The following is a 19,638-nucleotide window of genomic DNA, read 5'->3' as shown; positions in this document are numbered from 1 at the left end:
ATTTTGTCTAACTACCAAAGTTGGCAGTTCTTGAATATAGAGTGAACTACATTTTCTCCAAAGTTGTAGTTATATGGGACACAATATATTTAAATGACTTGGTTGGCATCTTGCGCAAAATCTAAAGTAACTGACAGATAATTTTCTGGACAGTGGTATTTCTAGACAATAAAGGCCCTTTATTTCCTAAAATATTAGTAATTACTTATTGTACTCATATTTTCTGTTAGAGTTTACTATATAGATTGGATTATCACCTGAAAGTTATAAAAGACTGAAAATTCTCTGAAATATGATAAATCATGGGAAAACTATGCCTTATAAGATAGCTGTCTGTTGACAGCTGTCTATGCATGTAGGAGGATCAGATAAAAGAAGAACAAGAACCAGAACAGTCACTTTTTTTTTTACTTTAGAACACTTGCTATTACAGTTACAACCTTGGCATTGTCAGGAGAAGGTAATGTGAACTGTCTCCTTGGGAGAAAGAAAGCGTTTTTTCTCTCTCATACTGGTGAGTGAATGAATGGGGATTTTCATGAAAGAGTATGATTTCTTTCTTTTGTCCAAGACAAAAACTGCTAATGAAAAGGAAATACAGCAGGTGAACTGTGTGCATATTAAAACTATAAAGATATGGTGTGGTGAAAATTTTAGAGCTTATTTTAAAGCTAAACTTCAGTCCTGCATAGGAGTACATTTCAAGCAACTGTGATTAATATCTATATATCTATATCTCTATTTGTATTTGTTCTTGTGTGTGTGTTTGTGTGTCTGTTTGTCTGTCTGTATACTAGGAATGATGGCATAGTGGTTAGACTGCATTACTGCAGGCTACTTCTGTTGACTGCCAGCTGCCAACAGTTCAGCAGTTTGATTCTGATGGTCTCAATGTTGACTCAGCCTTCCACCCTTCTGAGGTTGGAAAAATGAGAACCCAGATTGTTGGGAAAAATAAGCTGACTCTATAAATTGCTTAGAGAAGCCTGTAAAGCACTGCGGAGTAGTATATAAGTCTAAGTACTATTGCTGTTGCTATTGCTTGGACTACTTTCTGATATGAAATAATCTGAGAACTGGATCTTAATAACAGGGATCCACTTTCTTTTTCATGTTGGATTGTGGAAGGTTCTAAGATCCATGCTTGTTTTCATTTGTTAACAGATTTGTATCAGTTCAGCACCAAATGATGTTGTCTGCTAGAACTTGCCACTCTGTAATTCATATTTTGTGTTATCAGTGACATCTGATATAGACCCTGGATATACTTGTTATTATTGCTATTCTTCCGGTTTATCTATTCACATTCTTCAAAAAGATTTTTACTTTTTTATATGTAATTACAATGCAATGCAATGCAATGCAATGCAATACAATACAATACAATACAATACAATACAATACAATACAATACAATACAATAGCAGAGTTGGAAGGGACCTTGAAGGTCTTCTAGTCCAACCCCCTGCCTATGCAGGAAACCCTATACCATTTCAGACAAATGGCTATCCAACATCTTCTTAAAGACTTCCAGTGTTGGGATATTCACAACTTCTGGAGGCAAGCTGTTCCACTGATTAATTGTTCTAACTGTCAGGAAATTTCTCCTCAGTTCTAAGTTGCTTTTCTCCCTGATTAGTTTCCACCCATTGCTTCTTGTCCTGCCCTCAGGTGCCTTGGAGAATAGTTTGACTCCCTCTTCTTTGTGGCAACCCCTGAGATATTGAACACTGCTATCATGCCTCCCCTAGTCTTTCTTTTCATTAAACTAGACATCCCCAGTTCCTGCAACCGTTCTTCATGTTTTACTCTCCAGTCCCCTAATCATCTTTGTTGCTCTTCTCTGCATTCTTTCTGGAGTCTCCACATCTTTTCTACATCGTGGTGACCAAAACTGAATGCAGTATTCCAAGTAGTATTAACACTTCATGTGATCTTGATTCTATCCCTCTGTTTATGTAGCCTAGAACTGTGTTGGCTTTTTTGGCAGCTGCTGCACACTGCTGGCTCATATTTAAATGGTTGTCCACTAGGACTCCAAGATCCCTTTCACTGCTACTACTGTTGAGCAAGGCACCACCTATACTCTACCTGTGCATTTCATTTTTCTTGCCTAAATGTAGAACCTTACTCTTTTCACCATTGAATTTCATTTTATTAGATAGTGTCTAATGTTCAAGTTTGTCAAGATCCTTCTGTATCTTTAGCCTATCTTCTGGAGTGTTGGCTATTCCTGCCAGCTTGGTGTCATCTGCAAATTTGATGAGTTTCCCATTTATTCCCTCATCCAAATCATTGATGGAGATGTTGAATAGTACTGGGCCCAAAACAGAGCCTTGGGGTTCTCCACTACATAGTTCCCTCCATGAAGATGCAGTTCCATTGAGGACTACATGCTGAGTGTGGTTAGTCAGCCAGTTACGAATCCATCTGGTGGTGGTGTTGTCTAACCCACATTCTTCTACTTTATCTAGTAGTAGGTAAGACTACCTTATCAAATGCCTTACTGAAGTCCAAGTAAACTACCTGTATATCAACAGCATTCTTCTGGACCACTAATTTTGTCACATTATCAAAGAATGCAATAAGATTAGTCTGGCATGATCTGTTTTTGACAAACCCACGTTGGCTTTTGGCTATTACTTTGTTTGCTTTTAGGTGTTTGCTAATTCGTTGCTTGATTATCTTTTCCAGAATCTTTCCTGGTATTGAGGTCAGGCTGATAGGTCTGTAGTTTCCTGGATCTGTTTTTTCCCCTTTTTTGAAAATGGGAACCACATCAGCTCTTTTCCAATCCTCTGGCAGTTCCCTGGTGCTCCAGGATCTCTGAAAGATATAGTTCAGTGGTTCTGAGATCTCATCTGCCAGTTCCTTCAGAACCCTGCGGTTTAATTCATCTGGTCCTGGTGATTTGAACTCGTCTAGGGTAGACAGGTGCTCACTTACCATTTTCTTCCCTATTTCAATTTGCATTCCTAATCTGGTTTTTGTGGTGCTGTTTTTGATAGGTTTGTGTAAAGACAGATGCAAAACATGAGTTAAATAGTTCTGCTTTCTCCCTTTGCTTGTCACCTTCCTGCCACTTTCTCCCAGCAATGGACCAATTGTTTCCTTAAATTTTTTCTTGTTTTTAACATGTTGGAAGAAGCTTTTTTTTTGTTAATTGTATTGGAGATTTTGATTACAATAGTATAAGCAAATGCAAACTAAACTCAATCAGAAGAAGGAATAGAAATAATAAAAAAGTGCAAAGTAAGGAAAAGAAATGTGTGTGTGTGTGTGTGTGTGTTTGTTTGTTTGTGTGGCTTTTGATCTTCATCACAAGTATAAATGCACTAAATAGCTCTTTTTCCCAAAGCCCATCTCTTATCTATACACAAATCTATTAATCATCAACTTTTAATTCCTGTAAAAAGTCTGTAAAGAGTTAGCAGAGGTACAAATATGTCTTATTTTTAACCTTAATCAAAGAAACCAACTTTATATTTATTTTATTCCAAAATTCTTTTTAATTCATTAAGATGTTATTGCAAGATTTGGTCTCCTCAAATTTCTTTTCCCCATCCCATTGGCTTCTTTGCAGTTGTAGCAAACCTCTTTGATTTTTTGAAGCTTTAACCAACTTTAGTATGGTTCCACCACAAATGTGCGCACAACAAAAGCGCGCCTGACTAAACCGCGGTGTCTAAAGCGCGGTGACAAAACCGCACGATGAATGAGCGACGAATTAGCCCTAAAGCGCGCCGACAAAAGCGCGCCGACAGAAGCACGCTGTAACGTAACCCTAAGCCTAAACCTAAGCCTAAACCTAAGCCTAAACCTAAGCCTAAACCTAAGCCTAAACCTAAGCCTAAACCTAAGCCTAAACCTAAGCCTAAACCTAAGCCTAAACCTAAGCCTAAACCTAAGCCTAAACCTAACCCTAAACCTAACCCTAAACCTAACCCTAAACCTAACCCTAAACCTAACCCTAACCCTAACCCTAACCCTAACCCTAAACCTAACCCTAAACCTAACCCTAAACCTAACCCTAAACCTAACCCTAACCCTAAACCTAACCCTAAACCTAACCCTAAACCTAACCATAAACCTAACCATAAACCTAACCATAAATCTTACCATAATTTAAATCGCGCTTCTGTCGGCGCGAGGTTGTCGGGGCGCTTTTGACATCGTGGTTTTAGCGCCGCGGTGTTGTCGGCGCGCTTATGACGTTTGCGCTTTTGTCGGGTCACGCTTTAGTATATCCAATGGAAATCTCCCTTATCCTGGTCATTTTTTTCTTGTCATTTCTGTTTTCACTATAGACACACTCCATATTTTATAATCCATACCTTTACGCTGAATATGGACCACAGAATCCTAAAAAGTGAGGTGGAGGTTTTTTTCTGCATCAAGCAAAATTTGTTTTATCTCTTTCATTCCTTCAGTAACATCTTTTTGACAAAAATCAACCCTTAGAAGCAGTCATCACTGCTGACTTTCTAGGTATTAATTACTGCATCATCCTTTGAAAATCTCCTGTAATATTTTAAATGTTATAATGTTTTGTATTATTTTGTAAGACCCTGTATTAACTAAAAACCAAAAGCAAGCTTACACTTTCCCTATCACTCCTTTTCTGCCTGGAAACTTTAGTCCCTTCTAGTGTTTCTAATAATTGAAATCATAAAGTGTCCAATATCAGTTATGGCTTAAGATATGCAAACTAAAGACTTAAGACTTAGTTCCCATGAAAATCTGTTTATTTTATATAATTATTTCCAAAATTGTATCATAAAAGTATCAATATTCCAAATTTGTTTGGACCTTTGTTTATAATTTTCTTAGATCAAAACCTTATTTAATGTCAGCCACAAAAGACCAGGTCCACACATGAAAGTTCAATTAAATTGATTAATTGATAAAAGCCTATCCAGAGGAATTATCTCATCTAGTGATTGCAGCTCCCTAGAGTTAGATAAGTGTCAATAGCACTCAGAAGGGGATTGGACTTCGTTATCTTGTGGCTATATAGGGATTCTAAGCTTATCTCCTTTTTCACTTTATCCCCAGGTTCTACCGTCCCTTCACCTACATTTAGCTTTTTTCCATTTATTTTCAGTTCTTTAAATTCATACATTTATGATAAATTTACTTTTGCATGAAAATGAAAGTAAGCTCATCAAATGACTTTTCAAACTTGTTCTGAAGATTTATAATATCCTTAAAATAGTTAAATAAGTAATTTCTAAAAATTATTAGAAAATGAGGTAAGAAAACAAGTTTGAAAAGTCACATCCTTTAAAAAGGCTCTAGTCTAGTAGGGTGGTGGGTTACGACCGGTATGCCCTGGCACGGGCATACCGGTGCCTGTCGGAAGCATCAGGTACCAATCCGGTAAAGTGCTCCGGAGGGTCCACCCACCCGCACTCCTTACCAATATTTGAAGTTTTGGGGGCTTCCGTGCAGGTGCACGGAACATACATTGCCTGCGCGATGCTCCGCCAAACAGCCGGAGCATCGTGGAGGTGTCGCAGAGTATCGCAGGCAGTAAGTACGCATATGCATGCTGCACGCATGTGTGCGCATGCTGCACATATTCATGTGGTGGGCGCCCAGCCCTGTTGCACCATACTGGTTGCACCGGAATCCGGAACCCACCACTGGTCTAGTACTATTATGATCATAATGGCTGATTCCCTCATTTCCCAGTATTCAACACCTCTCCCCTCCAGGAAGCCTCTGTCCTGAGGTTTCATTGTGAGGAGCAAATGTCTGGAGCAAATGTGGGTAATTCCCTGTCCTTTCCTCATCTATAGAGGTTTTGAACAAGTGGTCACTGGTTCTTCAGAATTTGCCACAGTTCTTATCTCACTCTCCTGTTTTAGAAACATCATTCAAAAAGATTTTTACAATCCAATGTAGAATACTTTTTCCTCTCCTGTTGTGGTTCCTTAACAAATGTGGAATGTACAGTATACTGATGAGATGTCCATCCACTGGGTGGTAAGTGAACCCAGGGTATTTATCAAATATAGGTAATTTATATATAATTATAAATAATTCAATCAACCATGGTGAAATAAATTAAATAGGCAGAACATTGTTTTGTATTTGAAGTGATTTTAAAATTGTTTTCTTTAAAATTGTTTTCTTTAAAAAAACAAGCTGCAAAATGTTGCAACAAGAAACAAGTTCTACTCATAGGTGGCTGTGAGAACATAATGATTCATGCAACACATGTATCAGCTGTAATTGCTTAACCATATTGTATTAAATAAATAAATAAGAATTAGCTTGCCTAACCAAGTCCAGAACAAAAAATCAAAGCACATTATAGCTTAGTGCCACATCTAAACCAACATAATGTCTTAGCATCACTATGGCCTGTAATTCATTATTATACTAAACTAGCTTTCTACAATCATAAATATGAGATAGAAACAAAAGCAGGAGAAGAAGAAATACACTGGTGATGCTTGGCTATATGTGATGCTTGGCTCTGAGTCATGACATTGTTTGTGTGGTGTGGTATTATTGCTATTGCTATTATTAACACTGCCACCACCAAGGAAAAAGAAAAACACTATGAATAAAAATTAGGAAAAAAACATAATATAAAAAAGCTTCAAGGAAACAATGAGGGAGAGAAAAAAATCCCTGGTGTGTGTGTGGTGTGTGTGTGTGTGCACTATATATATATATATATATATATATATATATATATATATATATATATATATATATATATATATATATATATATATATATATATATATATATTGCATTTGTGCTGAACAAAAAGGAAACAGTAAAAATATTGGGTTTCTGTCTGGATGGTCTCTTGTGACAAGCCGAAGGACAGAGAATGGAAGTAGTGATCTTCTTCCCATATTTGGGCATACCGGGGCTTGTAAATATATATATTTACATACATATACATACATACATATATACATACATACACACACACACACACACACACACACACACACATACATACATACTTACATACATACACATCAATTGGGGGTGGAGTGGTTTGAATACCCTAACCCAAGGTCTGAAGGAAAAGCCACGTTTTTTCATCATGCTTGAAGATGGGCAGTTGGGAGCCTAACACATTTCCGAGGAAGCTGTCCAGAGTGCATGTACTATACAGAGCAGCTTGCTTCTTAGGCCTAGGTAACATTGCATGTTCAGTGAGACCGAGAACAAGCCAACTCTGTCTGATCTAAGAAAATGGGCAGATGCTATAGTGGCAGAAGCATGGCTATTAATACTCTATTTATTTTGTTTATTTGTTTTTGCTTAAAATATCTATTTTGCCACTGAATTCAATTGGACAGCCTATATACAAAGAGACTCAAAATGCTTACTACCCCATCTTAAAAGATGTGAAGCACATGGGAAAAGCACTGAACATCCTGCAACACCTAATTTAACTATATTATGGTTCTGTGCTTGATCTTGATCTAGGCTTGTGGGAGTGGAAGAATCTAACCATATTTAATTACAACCATATATAAAATATGAATTTGATATGATTTCCATTTAAGTATACATGCACAGGGCTGTGCCCATAATTAATTATATTCCCATGGAAATTAAAATTCTGTGTTTTTTAAAAAAGTCTGATGAGATTGCTTTTGATGAGATATCAGAAATGTTTAAGTAATGTCTAGTAGCTTTTTAAGAGCTATTTTAATTTTAAGAGCAAAATTAACTGTTTCTTTTAAGAGTTGCTGAAAATGAACATACAAATTGTTCACAAAGAATCTGACTTTGCTTTTTTGTGTTAACCCATCGTAGTTAATTTAGAAAGCTAATCAGGATTAGCCTTAGTTAACACTTGAAAGAATGACTCTCTAGAGAGGTATCCAACCTTGGCAACTTTTAAGACTTGTGGAATTCATCCCTCAGAATTCCCAAGCCAGCCTGATCTAGAAAATTTATGGCTAAAGAATATGCTAGCAAGACAGTAGAAAAAAAAAGACAATGACAAACAACTTTGATAACAGTTGTGTCCATGTAAGTTACTAAGAGATGAGTTTGGTTAAAAGGCAATTTTAATTTTATTCTAAACATTAGACGCGCAGAATATGGCCCTTCCAAATTACAACTCCTAGCAGCCTAAGCCAGAGTGGCCAAGATTGAGGGATGCTGGGAGACGTAGTGCTATAGATCGCATAATTTATCACTCAACCTTATGCTAGATCTTAACCAAACATTGACCATGCTGTGTCATTACAATTTAACATAAATTAGGAAGAAGATACTAATTCTGATTGATTGAAATCTCCTTCCTAATTTATGTTGGATTGCAATGACATGGCATGGTCAATCCCACAAATATACAGTATAAATGATGTAAACAATGGAAATAGAATTTCAAAATATGAAATCCAGCACAGCAGTGTTGGAAAAAAATCTCTAGGCACTGTTCAGTTTAGGGCTTGTCTGCTGCTTTGTTTTGCCATCTTGTTTTTGAAATGTGGGTGTTTATGGTACTTTTGTCTTTGGCCACACTATAGTAGCAGCCAGATAACATATACTCAGATGAAGCATCTCAACCCACCTTGCACACTGAATAAGAGGCATTCTATTTGTAGTCAATATCAGGGCTGTCAAACTCCTGGCCCACGGGCCGGATGCGTCACATGCTGGCCACGTCCACACCCAGTTTAGCAAAGGGAAAAAAAGTTCTGCTACATCACATGATGACGCTGTGACACCGTGAGTTTGATCTATATACTCATCTATATGAAATGTGGGGTGTTTTTAGGAGCAGCAATCTTTGAAAAATTGAATATTTTATTCATTTTAATATAACAATATATATGTCATCTTGTGCAGGTCAAAGCTATTTCATGTTTCAGTGAAGTTTTAGCTTCACTGAATTTGACCTTGTATTAAGACTATAATTATAAGAATATAATTTAAAAGATAAACATATAAGATAGTAAAGCTTGTGCATATTGTGCTAAGGGAAGAACAGACAATTTCATTTGAAATAATTGGGAAGATAAAAAAAGTCCATTCATCTGAAACATTGTTATTTATCAACGCAAACAAACAGACCTGAAAAATGATAAGGAGTTAAGTATATATACCAGCATGCCTAAACAAAGGGATTTATTTTACCAAATGGTGAATCTGACTTTCATTGTACTGCTGAAAAAAATGGTTAGAAGAAATACAAATCATTTGCTCTTGGAAGCACAATTGAACTTTTTGACCTACTGGATGGCAAATAGTAACATGATAAAATCCAGAAGACTGATTTTTTTTTTTTACTCCTTCTTACTAAAAAAGGAACAATACTGATAGATAATTTTCCTACTAATTTTTTTCACAGTGATCTGGGATTTCTGCATGATCAGAAAATGGATTGCTAGGATTCATCTTTAGTCCTATATAGTATATATAGAACTTTGGTATATTCAGCTAATATTTTGCTTATGTATATAAAACTTTACAGATCTGGTTATCGTAGGTACAACCAAAATTAGTCCCAAAGTACAGTTTGAGCCATCACAATCTGAAAGCGTCTGTTAAAATATGCTTTGCTGCTGTGTGTATTCGTACTTTCTTTGCAAAGAAAGACATTCTCTGCCTCATCTTGGTAGCATTCTGTTAATATTTACCAAATAGAACCTCTACTACTTGCCATAGTTTAGGCCCCTACTATGTCTAAATCCAGCCCCAAATGCTGGGATTGTCTGGGGGGAGCGGGGAGGGTTTCTGGAAATTAATTCTGCAAAAGACTAAACATGTTCCATTTTGTAGGTATAGCTGCAACACTATGAACTATGAACTATTTTCATAGTTCAAAAAATCTTCTAACCAACACTAATAGATTGTCCAATGCAAGGAAAAAAAACACAACTACTGTATTTCTATTTCACAGACATTATGTTATATCACAATATCTATAAGTTAAAAAAATCTACACTGCATGTTTTGATTAGGGGTAGCCTTCTGTGGCCTGTGATATCTAAAAAAACTAGTGTGCCATATGCATGTGATATTTGCACATGGACAAAGTTATTAAATCTGTCTTCCCCAGACAATACCTTGCAAATGTGTTGGATTTTAATTCCCAGAATCTCTACCCAGTAAACCATTAGTTGATATTAGTTGAAATTAGGCTAATGCATGGGGTGTTTTTTGGGGGGGAAGCCCCCAATGTGTTAATATATAATAATCTTTGCTTATGGATATTTGGCAGGGCTCTTGAAAAATATAGTGCTTGAAAATATTGTATAGTGCTTCCAAATAGAATGCATTATAGGAATCATCCTCCTAGAGAAATTCATGATTGCATAACTTTGTGTTTGCACAATACAATAATGGAAGAAGTAGCTCATTAAACTTATAGGTTTATGTTGCACTTAATTTCCTCTGAACTCAATTAGGAGTTAAGACATGCCTTATTTGCTTTATTATTTCAAAGCAACCTAAATCTAATTAACATAATCTGCACATTGTCTGAAATAAAATTTTTGTACTCTTGAATAAACCGAAATAAAACATAAAGAAGTTGGCTCTATTTTATTTGTCTAAGCTTTAAGAGGAAACAAGAAATTTGAAAAACTGGATAGAATAAGAACTAGAAAGTACTGTACAATATAGTGTCCATGTAATTTACCAGTTTTTCACAGCAAAACATTTTGAATATTTCAAAATATCTCCATTTGTTTCCCCCTTTCCTTTCCCTATCTGTTACGATGGTTATTGTGTAGCACTAGTTCTTGCATTCAAGTTAGGAAAGCGTTATCCCAGAAGCACACCCATTGATTTTGAAATCTTACAGCCATGTTATTGAATGATTGTGCTAACAAATCAGCACATTGATGCTGACAGTTATACTATTTGCAGTTTCATTTGAGCCTTAAATTCAACTGTCAATGGTAAAGCTAAGCAATAAGTTTCCAGTTAGGTGGCCATATAAATACAAAATCTGTGGATTAGACTGGGGACTTGAAAAGGCATTCTGGGAAAAGTGACAAACTATATCAATAGTGTAGCCAAAATAACCACATGGATATGTGCACAGTCATTAGGAATCAAGATCAATTCAAAGGTGATTTTACTATGAGCAATAGATATCAAATGCAAGATTTATATGGATAGTAGAGTGATTTTTTCTTTCAGTCTAGATTTCTTATGGTAAACCTAAGATTAGACACAAATAAGTCCAATTATTTGCCAAATATATATTTCTTAACATTTACAGTTGCCCTGCAAAGCCATGGCTTTGCAACTGTGTATACCATCTCCAAATATATGGTCAATGGCAAAGGATCATAGGAACTGTCCAATAACATAAAGAGAGCTAGTGTTTTTCTGACCTGAATTTAAAAATTTACAATTGTATGCATGCAAGATTTGAAAGTTTGATTAGTGCACTTCTGTAATTAATTCTTAAAATAACAGTTATAATATAATTGTTATAATTTATAATATTAAGAATCAAGTGTTTTATATAGGATTTACTGCCTAATCTGGGACTATGGATAGTTCTGAAAAATAATAACATGTGTTTAGAATATAAGATAGTGAGGAGGAGACAAATGTAAACTGCTAAAAATGTGACACTTTGTAGAAAGTCAATACGTTCCTCAATTTGGGTGCTTTATAGAACTTTATATTCTAAGGAGAAATGTGCATCAAACTGTACAACCAATCCGTAGTATAATTTTATTTTTCTTCAGACAAAATCTATGCCTATAGGAGATAAAACAAGTCACTATACAGAACTTGGAATCTTTGTAATTTATTTCAAAGCATTTGAAAATCTGCCCAGATTATATTTCTCCATAAATAAATATGATTCACAAAGGGAATGGAGAAAGAAATGGAGTCTAGTAAAGAGCAAATCTACTGTAGGAGAAGGAAATGTTAATTAATCATGATGATTGGAATAAATCTTTTATCAAAAATAAAAGAAAAGCTTTAAAGGGGAGGACATTGTTTTGCATTTTGGAAAGATCTGCTGTATTTCAACAAACAATAAAAGGATAGAATAAATAATGTTTTCAAACTCCCACATCTGTAAAGACTGCCCTTGAATAAAACACCTCAAACAAATACAAATATTTACTGGTACTGTCTCACATTTGGAAGACTGCAAACTCTAAGCAGCAAATACCTTTTGCAAATATCCAATTCTGACCAAAAGATAACATTGAAAGATTCCAAAACATTCCTTATTTTCAACTGAAATTGAGATCCACAAAAATCTACAATACTTGAAAATGTCAACCCATGCTGGTCATTATATAAATAAAATGTCACACCTATACACAATGGTATATAATTAAAGTTTAATGAAAAAATTCTAAGAGTGGAAGAGCCTATAGATAGTTCAAAGAAAATTTAAACAGGTAGTAGAATGGAATATACTGAAATGGACATATTTGAAATATGAACAGGAAGTCCCATAACATCTTGGTTACAATATAAATTTCTAGAAATATTAAAATGAAACCCATGATAACAGGTTGCTATGAAATAAAAATAAAGTAAAATCACTGAATAGGATGATCACATACTATACCTCGGCAGCCTCTGAGCAAACTGGCCCAAACAAGGCAGAAATATTTTCATTTTGAACTTGATTGATGAAAGCTTGGAGGGACTTCTTAGCATCACAACTGCAGTCGCCATATACATACTCCAGTTTGTAGTAGTATAGATAAGATGGATTTGCATTGACTTTATTGATGGCAGTCTCTAAAGCCGAGGTTAACCTTTGCACACTCAAAGGATGAGAGATATTGCAAGGAGCCTGAAAAGCTACTACGAGCTTGGACCTTTCGGTACCAAGGATTGTATTACAGGTACTCAAATATATAGTCAAAAGAACAAAAATGATAGAACCATAGTAAATGGAAAATGAATACTGTGAGTATTTGTTAAGGGACTGCTGCATCATGGCCAGAAATATTAAGACTCCTTTGCAGACCTCCACTTCTCTTTCTTTTATGTTGTTTATATTTATGCTTTAAATTATGATATCAACACCTTTGTCATGCATCAAATGGTGCTAATTAACTCGATCCTTGATCACCATGGTAGCTAGTTTCCTTGCAATAGCACCCTTGTGTTTTGGAGGAATAATTTACTGGAAAGTCCTGAATTTGTTGATATACATCAACAAATAATTTTTATCACTGCTGCTTTTCTTTTGCCTGAATTAGGTTGTTTTAAATTCACTTAGGTCTGCTTGCTTAAGCATAGCTTAATTATGACTTAGGTAGTATGATACAAAAAACAATTCATTTTAAATGACTGATGTACAATATCATTTCACTTTTGTGTACTGTTGTTGTATCATAAATATTAGGGAAAACATGTTTTTGAAATCTCATATATAACATGAACAAAAGGTTTTCAGATACATGAATGATCCTCATACTGTCTTCAGTAAATTTCTGATAGTAATACACCATTCAGCTATCTGCCTTGAAATCAAATTCAAATCAAACTCTGTGTGTATGTGTGTGTGTGTGAGAGAGAGAGAGGGGGGTAGAGAGAGAGAGAGAGAGAGAGAGAGATGGGGGAGGTGGGAAGGAGAGAGCCTTAGAAAGGTTTGTATTTCTTCTTGAATGAACTCTAACTTGAAATTTAATTTGTGATCAATATTACTGCTTATAACATCTTGTCTTTTTCTCTTTGATCTTTTCCTGGGTATTTTTTATCTTAAACAAACTGAAAGAATGGGAAGCATAATATGATTATAGTTAGGTTAGGAAATTAAAATTGTTTGCTTGAATGCGTACAATTTCTTTGGTGTGACATTTTATTTATAGCAAGAATAGACAAATGTTTTAGACTGATCTGAAAAATCAAAATTTTAAAGGAATAGAAATAGTTAAAAAAAAACTACTCAGAAGGAAGAAAAAAAAGCTAAATGTCCAGAAACTAAAAGCTAGGAAGACCTCACTTGGAAGAGATTTTACATTAATTTTGTTTGTTTGTTTATTAAATTTGTCTAGCCATACATCCCACCGAAAGAAAGTCTAGGTGGCCTAACATCAAACTAATTAAACAGCACATACATAAAACAATCACTGTAAAAACACATAAATCAATATAAAAGAGAAGTATTCTAAAAACCAAATTACAAACCTAGCTAAAGAGAGAAACATTTATTAAATGTCTCTGTTCCCTGGGAGCCCCAGGCCTTGTGATATAACCAGATATTGAGACCCTTCCAGAATGTCAGCAGGAATGGAACTACGGTAATTCAGTTTGGGGTGGTGGTGAATGATCTTTAAGGCAGGAGCTCTGGCAGAGAAGACCTGTAGCCTGAGACCCACTAAATATATGTTTTAGTCTTCTTTGCCAAACCTAATGGAGCAGGCTGATGTAACTGGGAAGAGGTATACCCTCAGATAACCTGATCTTGTGCCTTGAAGGGCTTTAGAGATTAAAAGCAGCACTTGAACTGGCAACCAACGTAGATCATGAAATACACATAATTGCCCAATACTTCTGAATATTCCTCAAGGGCAGTCCCACGTAGAACATATCACAGTAGTCCTGGAGGTAACTAGAGCAGGAATGGCTGTGAGCAGGGCCTGTTCATCCAGGAACAGATGCAACTGGCACACAAAACAAGGCAGTACAAAGGGTTCCTTGCCACAACTGCTATCTGTTCATCTCCTCAGATTGCATACTGCAGTACAACCCTATCCAGCACTAAAGTTGGCATAGTGCTAGAATCAATGGGCCCTAAATTCAGAGCAGACACTCTTGTCAGGGTTCAACTGAAGACTGTTGTTCCCTATCAAGACCCTCACAGCTTCCAGGCACAGGTATAAGATATACATTTAATTCATGGAGGTAGAGATATAACATGTATCATCAGGCTTTGTTTATTGGTGAGTTTGCTTATATATGTATGCATGTATCATGTTCCAAGGTAGAGGAAGGGTCAAGTCAGTTAAGATTTCATTTATTGTTTAATTGTTGCAAAATATTTGAATGGTCTTTGGAAAACTAATGGAGAACAGACAAATCAAAACCACCACAGGTAGATTGTCAATAGGATTCTACAGAAAAAGATCACTGTAATATTTTCCCTGAAACTCTTAGATTTCCTGAAATTTTTATGGTACATTTTGCAGCAAGGGATATTCAATTGCTCTGTGTCTTGCAGCTACCCTCCTGGTATCCCGGACCCCAATTTCTAGTGAAAAATATACAAAATTTGTCCAAAAAATGTATATAATTTCTGTAATTTTTGTGAGTATATTGCTGAATAAAAGGGGAAAAATATTTCAAGTCAAATGAAAAATGAATTAAAATATGGCATATGCTGTATTTTCAAACCTTTTGTTGGTTTTGCAACTATGCATACTATGAATTTAGCAAGCATTTGCATAAACATTGCCTTTTTGCCAACTGACATGTCATAGTAACTCATATTCTTCTCACTTTGATAGGCTAGGTCCTACCTTTGAACTTAATATGTTGCTTCAAAACAGCTATCATTTGCATTAAAGCAGATGGAACAATGATAAAAAGGAGAGATCAAATATAAGAATCATTTATGAAATTATTAGACTTTAAACTTTGGTGCTGTGCTAGATAGGATAAGCTCAAATTTCCTCTTGTTTCTGCAACTGAAAAAGAGGTAAGCCAAGAAATTAAGTTTTGTCTGTTTATAGAAATTATTAAATTAAATTATTGAAATAGTTATTTTTACTTAAAGGTTAAATGTAAAGGTAAATATAATAGCGTACATATGTGTGTGTATACTCTACTCTACCATCATACTACATTATATTATCGTGTCATAGTATATTATCATATATAGTATATTATCGTATAGTATATTATCATATATTTAAAAAAAACAAAGTATAATATACAGTTTTTGTTTTGCTTTTGTTTTGTGCCTTTGAGTCAGTTTTGACTCCTGGTGACTCCTGGGACTAATCTCTGCAGTTTTCTTGGCAAGTTTTTTTCAGAAATAGTTTGCCTTGTATATGGTTTATTACTGATCTCGATTTAAAGTTATTTTTCTTTATAAATTTTAAAAGAACTCAAGGGAGTCTTTGATGAGTGAATTTGTTTATACATACAATCAGTTGTAAATGTAGCTGTAGTTAGCATTGAAAGAACCAACATATTCAAAGGATTCACATATATACAAGTCCAAGAAGAGTCTTAAACTATTCTAATTCTACAGTGGATTTTAACATGAGCACTACAGCCACAGCTGTACAAACGTATTGCTCATCGGATGTGCAGTAAGCATGTATGTATCTATGTATGATGCCATACAGTAGGAATATGAAGCTTGTGGCATTTTGGCTGTAAGTGAAATTGATCTCTCAGCATTTCTTGCCATTGGTCTCACCATTGATTGGGCTGCTAGAATAGCAATAGCAATTAGACTTATATACCACTTCACAGTGCTTTATATGCTACTTAGAGTCCTCTCTAAGCAGCATATTGCCCCCAAAAATCTGGGGCCTCACTTTACCGATCACAGAAAGATGGAAAGCTGAGTCAACCTTGAGCTGATGAAAATCAAATGGCTGGCAGTTGTCAGAATTATCCTGCAATACTGCATTCTAATCACTGCCCCACCATCACTCTAGGAATCATAGTTTAGCAGTTACAATTTGAAGGATGAAGGCCTTAAGCATGTTAGGGCTACTTTGTGAGGGTGGCATAAGTCCAGATTACTAATAGAGGCAACAAATAGAGTTTTCTGTAGCATGCTATCACATTACGGTCATCTGGATTTTGATACCCAACTATAGTAACTTTGATTCTAACCATAATAACTGTTGATTTGTTTACATGGTTGCATGAATGGCAAAAAATAGCTAGAGATAAGAATGATCAGAAAAGAGCAATTCCATAGCAATTGATGCAGTTAAGAGTTTGTTGTTTGACCAACCCTAACAGTAGGAGATAGAAAAGGTAGACAAGAAAGCCATGTAAGAAAAGACTTTAACAAAGTGGCAATGCAAATAATTACTCTTATAGCTAAAGGTAATTATCATCATCGTAATTTCCTTTCTTCTTTTTTCATGTTACTGTTAAGTAAACGATCATGCACCTTTGGAGAAACTATTTTAGGCCTTGTATTTACAGTGGTCAAAGGTAATTCAAATTTATAGTACTGTTTAAATGGCACAAAACTAGGTTACTACTTTCAGCAATTGAGATCTCAATTTCTTAGAGATGATTTCTTAATCGAAAAATAACCCTAATACACTCCAAAGTAGCTTTTCTGGGTTGTGAATGTTGTTTAATTTGTTAGTATTAGTGTGCTACCGTCAAAAGTATAGTAATGTATTATGACCATAATTATGGTTCCTAATCCTTGTAGAAAAAAGATTGGTGCCTTTGGACTAAGTGTAAAAACTGGAAAATTTGAATATGGGTATGTTTTTCTAAAACCATTTCCATGATGCCATAATTTGCCCTTTTAAAATATAACTAAGCCTCTAATTAAGCAATTATCCATTTCTACTTTTTGATTTACACATTAAGTTTTGTGTATTTTGGATTTCCCAGTACTGATGATCCTTTCTCCTATTTTTAACAAATTGGTAGGAAAATGTTGACTGGATTTGCACTGCACTCTGTGCTAAAATATAATTTTATTTTGATTTTGCATGATGTACGAACATATCATAGTGTTTTATAACAGTAATGCACAGCTTAGTTTGATGTGCTGACCATATTGGTTAACCAAAATGCTTTGGTGAACAAATAATAGCTTATCTTGAATCCATCTTTGAGAAGATAATAACAGGATAAATTTTATTTTCAATGTGTGAATATGTTCTTTTCACAGATACAAGACGAGAATCATTGGAACATGAACTTAAATGAAGATCTTATGTTCACCTTGATTCAACATAACTTTAATTAAATACTTCTATAGCTTAAGCTGAAATAAACTGTTATGTAAAATTAAAACTATGACAACTCACTGTTAAATACAATATGATTAACTTCTAAGTACTAATAAACTAATATGTACCATAGCTAAAATAAAATTTTAGGATTAAGTACCAAATTCAGAACAGTTCAGATTCAGCATTGTTTTCCTTATAAAGACTGAAATTTTTAATGTCGCCCCAAAAATGGGGATAAAAATTTAAATGTTTCAGGGGGAAAAGTCTATAAGCAATTCATTTTATTTTCTGACACTTTTTATCTAAATATGGGTATTAGAATTCTTCACTTTCTAGTACATTTCAGAGAACAGAAGACAGTTTAATATTTGCAGAAATCAGCCCTACAAAATTATTGCTCATTAGATGTGTAAATACTGTAACCTTGAGAACAGTTAGTCACTTCCTCATAGAGAGGTCTGACTTTTACTGCAGCTGTTTTCAGCACTTCCTTAATGTAACTATTATTTAAGGATATGCAGTCTGCAGTCAGCTTATAGTGAATAGTGACAGTTTGGTAAGTGGAATTTAAGTTGTTATTTATTAATGTTGGTATAGGCAGACAATTTTTTTCTCAAACATGAATGCATAAAGTGACATTTCTGGAGGATTATGTAGTGTCAGAAGTGGATAGTTTATTATTGTATATCTAGTAACGTTTGTGAGAATGTAATTTAAAACTTGCTGTTGTTTTTTATCATAGCTTTCTTTAATTTGAGCTACATTTAAATATTAAGCAAGGTTTGTTTTAACCTTATGTTCAATAAGCCATTATTATTTGGTATACATCCAAAGTAGTTGAACTGGATATACAGATATAGTTAATGGACTGGATGGTTAACTCATCATACTAACTCCACCTCAAACGTTGTGAAAGCTTAATGTGATTTGTGAACTCAGTATAGTATCTGGTTGGATTAATTGCAAAAATTCTCACTTCATGCTAAGCAATAATTTTGTTTGGTTTTGACTTTAATTTAGTTCTTCAAGGTGTAACTGTATAAAATCTTGACTGAGGAGAAAATCCTACAGACTACAAAAGAAAAGGGATTTGTTTATATGAAATCTACACTTCTCCACCTTTTCCAGTAGTCCTATTGGGTGTTTCTCTAGTCTCTGGGAGAGAATCACATGTTAACATTTTTTTCCTGCTTTTAATGACTGTTACTCAGCAGTTAAGTATAGCCTAGTGAAGTTTTAATGCTTCTTTAGTTCCAGCTTGGAAGGAAGGTTATTCAAACAAAATCAAGAGTAGCACAAGCTCATGTAAGTACTACCGTATATCTGGTTTAGTATGAATGATCTTTAATTTGGAGGGGTAGGGTTCTGGTATTCATTGCTTTTAGTGAATTAAAAATCTCCTTGCCTTTATTTGCATATTGTACTGAAGCCATGATGCAGTTGACTTAGTTTTGGCTTAACACACATTTGATCCAATAATTCTGCTTTCAATAAGCCATGATTAAAACAAACTGATTTATCACTCTGTAATTCAAAGTGATGATGGATGAGTCTCAGGATTGAGTAAGTGCTTGCCTTTCTAGTTCTTGAAGAAATAACATTCCACCTAAAATAAGATAACCTTCATTGTAATTTTTTACTGTGGCTGCACTGACAGATATTGAAAATGAAATTCTGTTTCCTGTTCTCAAAAGTGTGCATATATATGTATATACCTACCCTTACATATAAATAAAATAGCATATGTGTAATTTACAGGTAC

At 34.8% G+C, this 19,638-nt stretch overlaps 1 protein-coding gene across 1 annotated transcript in view; it reads right to left on the bottom strand.

The window, feature by feature from the left end:
- The window catches only part of LOC116514145 (guanylate cyclase 2G-like), a 61,976-nt gene extending 49,054 nt beyond the window's left edge, over positions 1–12,922 (bottom strand). Inside the window, exon 1 of the mRNA XM_032225610.1 lies at positions 12,545–12,922. Coding sequence (XP_032081501.1) covers positions 12,545–12,922 — 378 coding nt within the window. The remainder of the gene's footprint in view (positions 1–12,544) is intronic.
- Positions 12,923–19,638: the final 6,716 nt, after the last annotated feature.

Source organism: Thamnophis elegans, chromosome 10 (assembly GCF_009769535.1).
Source record: "Thamnophis elegans isolate rThaEle1 chromosome 10, rThaEle1.pri, whole genome shotgun sequence".
Classification (NCBI taxonomy): domain Eukaryota; kingdom Metazoa; phylum Chordata; class Lepidosauria; order Squamata; family Colubridae; genus Thamnophis; species Thamnophis elegans.
The sequence above is the reverse complement of the archived record's forward strand: the minus strand, read 5'-3'. Positions and strand labels throughout refer to the sequence as shown.